Source organism: Engraulis encrasicolus, chromosome 2, assembly GCF_034702125.1.
Source record: "Engraulis encrasicolus isolate BLACKSEA-1 chromosome 2, IST_EnEncr_1.0, whole genome shotgun sequence".
In the NCBI taxonomy this organism is placed as follows: Eukaryota; Metazoa; Chordata; class Actinopteri; order Clupeiformes; family Engraulidae; genus Engraulis; species Engraulis encrasicolus.
This window is the reverse complement of record NC_085858.1, coordinates 26,734,560-26,744,559: the sequence shown is the minus strand read 5'-3', so window position 1 is coordinate 26,744,559 and position 10,000 is coordinate 26,734,560. Positions and strand designations below refer to the sequence as shown.

Below are 10,000 nucleotides of genomic sequence, written 5' to 3'. Positions count from 1 at the left end.
TCCGAGGAGAAAATTTTAGGGGGTGGGGGGGGGGTCGAGCGAGGAGAAAAGTGTAGCGCCAACTTACTGTAGGCTATCATATGTGTAGCGCTCTACCGCAGAAAACTTCATAGTTTCAGGAGAGATTCCACAACTGACAATGACGTTTGACCAATCAACGCATTTGTTGCTGTCGGCACAGCCAATAACGTGAACGACCTCAATCTACGTCCCGCCCTTCATACTTTGATAGCGCAATTTAAAAAAGGTGCCGCTTTGGTGGCTGGCGTGATTGTAGCAAATATCTTTCTTAGAACATCTCTGATTATAAGAAAATGTCCAAACGATCTGTCACAGATACACGTTTCCCAGAGAGGTAGCTATTTGAGATCATGATTCTTGTTATGAGAACATCAGGACGCAAGCATTTCGATGAGAAGTGAGTGGATGTTGTTAGCCACAATGGTTAAGCTGATTTTCCTAATAATTTGAAACCGCATTTGCCCTGCCCACGTGAAAAAGTATTTATTCTCAAAAGAGCTCCGTTAATGAAAGCTTGGGTAGGCCTACGGCACGTTTCCCTGACGGCTATTTTAACGGGTCTGTGCGCTACGAAATGGCGAAAGTATCTAGTAGGCACTACGGGGAAGACGCGCATAGGTACAGGCTACGCGAGGCATCCAACATCATGCTTCGAATCATGCTGCGGCTTCTTATAGCACGCACGAGAGAGAGGGAGAGGGAGAAAGAGCGAAGCCTAACTTAGTCAATCGTTTGACACGGGACAAATTGTTATAGGAATCATGTCAAATTTTTTGTAATCCCTTGGTAGCCTACATCTAAATGACAGATTAAAAATCTACCGATTTATATTTAGTGAAACACGGTCAAACAGTTTTTTTCACGGTCAAAGTTGGAGCTTTCCTATTATTTTGTTCATAGGTAAACAGATATACTAGGTGAATGGACTAATATTTTGTCACGGATGGAAAGATGAGGACCCAGTTGCGTCACGTTTCGTGCTTTTATTTTAAGGTTTTTGGGGAATTGTGAGTGATGGAGTCCGGGTGCCCAGGGACCTGTGTGTGTGTGTGTCCCAGTGGCAGAGACGCGTCCTTTGGAGCTGGTGATGGAGGTGCCAGAAGTCCTGGGGGGGAACACACACACAACAGGCAAATTAAAAGACAGAAGTACCATTCAGGGAAATTTTGGAAAGCGTAGTCAAAAGGCAGAAGGCAGATCAGGTTTACCGGGGCAGGAGAGCAGAGGATGTCAGACGGGTCCAGGTCAAGATCGGGAAGTCAGGCAGAACAGGTTCGGGTTCAGGTATGGGTCGGGATCAGGTGCAGGATAACGGAGGAGGTCAGGAACGCAGACAAACCGGAACAGGGAGACAGAGATACACAGATACACAGGAACACAGGAGCCAGGTAGGCAGACGATCCGACAAGGACAAACACAAAGACAGGACTAGATATACACAGAGGAATCAAGAGGGAGATGGGATACAGCTGGGAGGTTAACGAGAGACAATGAGTCGAGACAGGTGGAGACGATCAGACAGAGCAAAGACAGAACAGAGAGTAGAGTGGCAGATGATAGAAAGTAATTAAGGTAGTTAACAGGTAGAGAGAATCAGGTAGACAGAGATAACCAGATAGACAGACACACATAACGACAGACAGACAGGACAGACAGACAGACAGACAGACAGACAAAACGAGAACAAGGCAGGCAGAGAGAGAGAGCGAGAGAGAGAGAGAGAATGACAAGGCAGAGAGCGCGACAAGGCAGAGAGGGCAAGAAAGAGAGTACCAGGGAGAGAGACAGAAAACGAGAGTGAAGCTCATTCAGTGAGCTTCACAGATGGCTCATGACAAAATTTGAGTAGTTTGGATACAATTTCAGTAGTTTAGCCAAACTGTGACAAAGATTTTTTGTATTACAAGTTGTCTGAAATATGATTATTAACTGTTCAAACGAGATCACAACCAGGCAAGCGTTGAGGGGACATTGGATAGTGAGGAGGGGTGCTTATGCCATTGGGGGGCATTAGTCTATTTTATTTATTTTTAAGGGGGGCATTGGCAGGGTTTTGATGAGGTCAATGGGGTGTTAGGAAGCGTATGATGAGGTCAAGGGGGAATTTCTTTTTTTAAAAGGCTGAGAACCAAAACCCATTCTATCTATCTATCTATCTATCTATCTATCTATCTATCTATCTATCTATCTATCTATCTATCTATCTATCTATCTATCTATCTATCTATCTATCTATCTATCTATCTATCTATCTATCTATCTATCTATCTATCCATCTATCTATCTATCTATCTATCTATCATGAAGTAACGAAGATGGTTGGCAGTTCTTCTTATGTTCACTGTCCCTGGGTCGCTACAGTATGCTCAAAATTAATAATGTAAAGACGGTTTTAGCTACATTTTCTCCCATGGGAGACCATGCCCCCAGACCCCCCTAGTATGACTCTTATACAACACTGTCCCCCAAAAACGCCACTGCACACCACACCTGCGTGCGCACCGCTGCAGCACACGCGCCGCTCCGTGCCACCGCGCCACGCCGCACCTTTCTCACCTTTTTCACCCCTGACCCGTTTTCATGCCTGATTACAGCCTAATGCGCTCGTGCTGGTTGGTGACTGCCTCCCTCCAACTTTGTTTTTTTTTGTTCCGAAGGTGCACTCCTTCACTTCAGCCCACTCTCCCAAACCACAGTGAAAAAGGAAAAAAATGGCCTTAATTTATACAATGAATTATAAATGAATATGTGGATGAATAGCAAAATATATCACCTATACATATATATCAGAGATGTCCACACGCTATGGTTTTGTGGCCTGGAGGCGCAGTACACTACCACACACAACCCCAAAAAGAAAATGTGTCTTAATTTATAGCAGAATTGCCTCCTGCATCATAAATGTGTGTGTGTGTGTGTGTGTGTGTGTGTGTGTGTGTGTGTGTGTGTGTGTGTGTGTGTGTGTGTGTGTGTGTGTGTGTGTGTCTGTGTGTCTGTGTGTGTGTCTGTGTGTGTCTGTGTGTGTGTGTGTGTGTGTGTGTGTGTGTGTGTGTGTGTGTGTGTGTGTGTGTGTGTGTGTGCGTGCGTGCATGCTTGCGTGCATGCTTGCGTGCACGTGTGCGTGCGTGTGTCTGTGTCTGCGTGTGTGTGTGGTTGTGTGTGCGTGCGTGTGAGCATGCGTGCATGTGTCCGTGCATGTGTGCGTGCGTGCGTGTGTGTGCCCCTTGTAGGCCAGTGGATAAGTTGAGCATCACCTGGAGGCGTAATGGGGTGGAGGTGGCGAGTGGCGTGGGCTCCTTTGGGCGGCGACTGAACATCATCAACCCCACCTCGGCCGACGTCGGGCTGTACGTGTGCGAGGCTTCGCTCCTGGACAGCAGTGTCCGCTCGGCGGAGGCCAGGGCCTACCTCTCAATCCTCGGTAAGAGTCTGCGAATATTAACCACATTAATCTTTCTCTCCTTCCTCAGTAATGCCCTTCGCGTCTCGTCTAGTCTCCTCTCTTCTCTTCTGCTCTCCTTTCCTCCCCTCGCCTCTCCTCTCCTCTCCTCTCCTCTCCTCTCCTCTCCTCTCCTCTCCTCTCCTCTCCTCTCCTCTCCTCTCCTCTCTTCTCCTCTCAACTCCTCTCCTCTCCTCTCCTCTCCTCTCAACTCCTCTCCTCTCCTCTCCTCTCCTCTCCTCTCCTCTCCTCTCTACTCCTCTCCTCTCATTCCTCTATTTTTTCTAAGACTTCTCTTCTCCGTATATGCCACTCCATCATTTTTTACTAACAGCTAAATTGGGGTTGGTGGGAGTGAGGAAGAGCTATAGTGTGTGTGGGGGGGTATACGTATGTATTATGTCACTATTGCTGTACTTTGAGGACCCTCTCGATCTCAAGGGGCTATCCTCTATTAGAGTATTTGAATTTGAATTTTTAAGGCTCCTGTCCACATCCGTATCTTAACCCCTTAAGACACGGCATTATAAATTAGCTGTTACCAGAATGGCAATGACCAAGTCGTAATGTATTACTAAAGGTCCCGTGCACTGTCATAGTAGTGTAGTACTATAGTAGTTAACTTTCAATGTCTGTTACAGCGTGCCACATGAGGTACGGCGTGCATTAAGGGGCTACCTTTTTTAACGTTTTACACCTTTGTTATTCAAACGAGATTGTTAGAGAGATAAGAGAGAGAGATGAGGAAGGACTGAATTTTGTTTCACATTGGAAACTTTTCTCAAAATGCAGCTTTTAATTTGTTGGAAAATCTGAGGCTTTTTACAAAGAACAAATTTCACAATATAATCTTCATGGAATTTCCATGATATAAGACCACAGATGGCTACTCATATCCTTTTCCTTTCTTTTCTCACTTCACCTGTCAAGCGCCAATAGGCACCAACAGGCTACAGCCGCCTGGGCCCGCCTGTTTAAAGTGCGACGCATAGCACTCAGAGCATAGTCTGCACCAGCCAGGCAACCAGTAGAGATAGGCAATCTATTGTGCAATGCACAGATTTTGCAAAATGCTTAGTTGACAGCAATATCTAACCAGCAGCCGTCTCGCCAAATCGCCGTTCATTTTATGCATCCAAAGTTTTCCGTTGGACTGTAGAAACCGAACGTGACCAAAGGCAGATTGACGCATTGCACTTGAAACCGATGCGCTGCCTATCAGAACCACGTTGACATTAGAAGTCCGATTGATATTCATTTCGTACCAAGGGTAAAACTCCTAGTGATTTTATATGAACAAGACAATCTCTTGCCCTAACCATTATTCTGTGTTGCTGCATCGTTGCGAGGCATATCGTCAAAGGCACCGCTTGCCAAAGGCGCCGCTTTCTCGCGCACACACAGATGACCATTGATTGGCTGATGACAGCATCCAAAACTTAGCCTACAGGTTGTTCGTCAAATCACCCTTCATTTCTTTATTTCTAGTGGTGTTGTCGGCTGACCAGAGAGAACGACCCAAGCTTTCCTGATGAGACTGTAAAATCAAACACAAATAAAAGCAGAGTAACGAGCCGCGATTGACTTGTGTTTTTCCCCTTGCACTGTCGTCCGCATCGCGTTGACATTGACAGTTGATAGAGTGCAACAGTCATAACGAAACAAGCATCTGCAAATTTGATATGGACAAAACAATCTCTTAACCCATCCATTATTGAGTTTTGTGGCATTGTTGTGAAGCATAGACTAATGGCCGCATTCAGGTTAAGTGAAAAAAAAAAATAAATTGTTTTTACTTTTTTCTCTAGCGCGCGGAAATAAGACGACCCCCCTTTTTAGAGTACTATTTTTATAACAAAAACCACGTCTTATATTCGGGCCAATGCGGTATTTGCCAAGTAAACTTGTGTGTACGGCATGAGTGAGTTTCTAAAAGGTCAAGGAGAATGACCCTAGCTGGCACCTTGCTCCATCATGGAGGAAAAACTGCGGAGGATGGTCACATTTTAAAAGTCCACCTACATGTAGCATTATGTCCACAGTACATACTGAACTCTAACAATAACCCTTCGCCTAGCTACTACCTTAACCCTGAGGCATTGCATTACACTGGCCGACTACACTGTAGCAGCAGGGCCACTAACAGCTTTGGCCAGGCCCGGGACAAAATCAACTAAAATGGCCCCAGACCCAATACATATACATATATACCCAATACATTGCATACTGTATATATAATGTAATGAGGACCCAATTCTGGGCCCGGGACAAGCGACCCCTTTGTCCCCCCCATGTCAGCTTCCCTGGTAGTAGATCAGCATTTTTTGCCCTCGAGTCTGAGTCCGAGTCTGAGTCATTGATTTTGTGTATCTGCCGATACCGAGTACCGATCCGATACTTTTATAATACTTAAAAAAAAAATATATATATATATATATATATACAGTGCCCTCCATAATTATTGGCACCCCTGGTTGAGATGTGTTAAAAGCCTTAAAATAAATTCAGTGTTTATTGCAGAAGAATACTGTCACACTGAAAATTGTAGGAAAATGTAGCCTTCAACTCAAATGAATTGTAAGAAAATAAAAAAATCCCTGACTGAAAAATAATTATTTTTCATTAAATCACCTGTTCCACAATTATTGGCACCCTTAACAATTCCCAGGAAATAAATATAATTGAAGCATTTCTGTCATTTCTACAGTAGTTTACAAAGTTTACCAGAGTATGTAGGAACATTTAATTAGTAATTCATCACTTCCTGTTTCCCTGGGGTATAAATATGACGTGACACCGAGGACATTTCTCTTATCCACTCTTAAACATGGGAAAGACAAAGGAACACAGCATACAAGTGAGGCAGATGTGCGTCAACCTTCACAGGTCAGGCAGAGGCTACAAGAAGATTGCCACTCAACTGCAGCTGCCCATATCCACTGTGAGATGAATAATTATGAAGTTCAAAACACTGGAACAGTGGTAAACAAGCCTAGACGAGGACCCAAGTTTCTTTTGCCACCACGCACAGTGAGGAGGATGGTAAGAGAAATCAAAAGATCTCCAAAGCTCACTGTTACAGAATTACAACAAATGGTAGCATCCTGGGGTCACAAAGTCTCCAAATCAACCATCAGGCGCTGTCTACACACCAACAAGCTGTTTGGAAGGCATGTACGGAGAAAACCTTTCCTCACTCACAATCATAAACGCAAATGTCTGGAGTTCGCCAAGCGGTATTGGGGCCTCAACTGGGACCGTGTGCTTTGGTCAGATGAGACCAAGATTGAGCTTTTTGGCAACAAACACTCTAAGTGGGTCTGGCGTGCCACGAAAGATGCGCATGCTGAAAAGCACCTCATACCCACTGTGAAGTATGGGGGTAGGTCAGTGATGCTGTGGGGCTGTTTCGCTTCCAAAGGCCCTGGGAACCTTGTTAGAGTGCATGGCATCATGAATGCTTTGAAATACCAGGACATTTTAAATCAAAATCTGTTGCCCTCTGCCCAAAAGCTGAAGATGGGTCGTCACTGGGTCTTTCAGCAAGACAATGACCCTAAACATATGGCCAAATCTACACAGAAATGGTTCACCAGACACAAAATCAAGCTCCTCCCATGGCCATCTCAGTCCCCAGACCTCAACCCCATTGAGAACCTGTGGGGTGAACTGAAGAGGAGAGTACAGAGGAGAGGACCCAGGTCTCTGGATGATTTAGAGAGATTCTGCAAAGAGGAATGGCTAAAGATCCCTCTTTCTGTCTTTTCCCATCTTGTGAAACAGGAGAAGATTAGGTGCTGTTTTGTTGGCAAAAGGGGGTTGTACAAAATATTAACACCAGGGGTGCTAATAATTGTGAAACACATTATTTGATGTCAAATAATTATTTCTTTATGTGGGATTTTTTCCCTACTGAATAAATGCACTTGTATTGAAGGTTGGATTTTTCTCTTTTCTTCCATTAAGGTCCCATATTATTTAGAAAAAAATAATAATAATTGGAAGCTAAAAAACACATCTCAACCAGGGGTGCCAATAATTATGGAGGGCACTGTATATAGAGAGAGAGAGAGAGAGAGAGAGAGAGAGAGAGAGAGAGAGAGGGAGAGAAGTGCTGACGGACCTGCACTTGAAGTGTCGTCAGTTGATGTGCATCACAGTGTTCCAATGCTTTTCAGTTGGCAATGTCATGTTGCTCCTGCGGATGTTTCTATGCGAAGCCAAGACTTTTTACACTCTGTGCCACCGCACTGCTATAAACGTATATAACATGTTTACTTTTTTTTATATGAAAATGTGTTTAGATATTTATCTGAGTCCTGATCGGGGAGGTAATACCCGATTCCGATCGAGTCTGACACCACGTGATGGGGGCTGATTTCCGATCACGTGATCGGATCGGGACATCCCAACTTCAAAGTGGGGCCACAGTCTTTGCTCTCAGTCCCTCATAATTTCACTATCCTCTGCCAGATAAGCTATATCTTTGTTTTTTGTTTCTTCATTTCCTTTGTGGCTTTTTTTTAATTCTTTTTCGGCTATAGGTGAATATCTATCTTCTATTACTTCCTTTGTCTGATCCACTTATTTACTCGTTTAGTCTCTGTTCTCTTTTCTTCTCTTCTCTTCTCTTCTCTTCTCTCTCTCTCTCTCTCTCTCTCTCTCTCTCTCTCTCTCTTGCGCGCCACTCTTGTGCTTAACCTAAGACCTCCCTAGCCAGTGTAACAGCGCATTCCACCTTTTCTCCTCCATTTCATAGCCGGTGGCCAGGGAGACAAACGCACGCACGCACGCACACACACACACACACACACACACACACACACACACACACACACACACACACACACACACACACACACACACACACACACACACACACACACACACACACACAATCTTTTCTTCTTCCGTCCTCCCTCTCTCCAACTCTTTCTTCCTCCTACCCACACACACTCTCCCTCCATCCTCGCTTCTCTTTTTCTGTTCTATCCCAGAGTCTCTGTCATGCACACACTCCTCTTCCCTGTTTTATCTTCTCTCTCTCTCTCTCTCTCTCTCTCTCTCTGTCTTTCTGTCTCTCCTTCTTTTCCTTCTCTGTCTCTGTCTCTCTCTCTCTGTACCGCTCCTTGTGCCTCTCCCTCCCTTTGCCCCATTTTCTCTTTTCTCCTCCCTCTCTCCCTCTCTCTCTCTCCCTCTCTCGGTCTCGTCATCTGTTGTGTTTGTTGTCCCCGCTCACTCCTTCTCTATTGCCTCCTGTACTGTGTCCTGGTGAGAAGAAAGCTGCGTAACCGATAGCCGCCTCGTCTGCTTGTGTAGCGCGTCTGTCTGCCGCACGGTATGCTGCGTGCAGTGTAACAGGGAACTCTGAAGATTACATTTACATTACATTACATTACATTGCATTTGGCAGACGCTTTATAACCAAAGCGACTTTCAGAAGAGGACATAATCAAGCCAACATCACAAGCAAATACAAAGTGCACAGGAGACATACAGAACAACAAGTGCAATTACAAAGAGGGGTTAGTTTTTTTTTTTTTTTTTTTTTTTTTTTTTTTTTTTAATAAAGAGGAAATAATGAGAACACACACACACAAACACACACTCACAAACTAAACTAAACTAAACATAATGTCAGGATTCTGCCCTGGGGCAAGGCCAGTTCAATCATTAGTCTAGTAGATTCTCTCGAAAGAGGAATGTCTTTAGTTGTTTCTTGAAGGCTGCAAGAGAGGTGCTTAGTCTTGCTGCCTCTGGGAGACTGTTCCACCACTTGGGAACCACAACGGAGAACAATCTTGACTGGGAGTACCTAGAGCGACTGGATGGCAGAGCCAGACGGCTTGTGCTGGATGAGCGCAGATCTCTTCCAGTAACATAAGGCGTTAGTAGGTCCTTCAGATAAGCTGGGGCCGTTCCTGTGATGGTTTTGTAGGCAAGGGTCAATGCCTTGTGCTTGATCCGGGCGGCGATCGGTAACCAGTGCAACTCAATAAATAGAGGAGTAACATGGGTCCTTTTGGGTTGATTGAATATCAACCGTGCCGCCGCATTCTGGATCATCTGCAGAGGCTTTAGCGCACAAGCAGGTAGACCTATCATGAGTGAGTTGCAGTAGTCAACGCGGGACAGGACCGTGGCCTGGACCAGTCGTTGTGTAGAATATTGTGTCAGCACAGGTCTGATATTCCGTACGTTGGACATCTGGATTCGACAGGTCCGGGTGACCGAGTTGATGTAGTTGGAGCATGACAGCTCATCATCAATCATGACGCCAAGGTTTTTGGCGACTTTGCTTGGGGTCACGATGGTGGAGCCTATCTTGAGGTTGATGTTGTGACTGAGCGGCTCTTTAGCTGGGATCACCAGGAGCTCTGTCTTGGCCAGGTTCAGCTGTAGGTGGTGGTCCTTCATCCATGTTGACAAGTCGGTGAGGCAGGCAGAGATGCGTTCCGAAACCGTGGTGTCCTCTGGACGGAACGACAGGTACATCTGGGTGTCATCAGCATAGCAGTGGTAGGAGAACCCATGTGTTTG

At 45.2% G+C, this 10,000-nt stretch overlaps 1 protein-coding gene across 1 annotated transcript in view; it reads left to right on the top strand.

Annotated features, from left to right (window-relative positions):
* sdk1a (sidekick cell adhesion molecule 1a) overlaps positions 1-10,000 on the top strand; it is a 447,949-nt gene that overhangs the window by 250,450 nt on the left and 187,499 nt on the right. Inside the window, exon 7 of the mRNA XM_063185237.1 lies at positions 3,252-3,442. Within this exon, the coding sequence (XP_063041307.1) occupies positions 3,252-3,442 (191 nt within the window). The remainder of the gene's footprint in view (positions 1-3,251; positions 3,443-10,000) is intronic.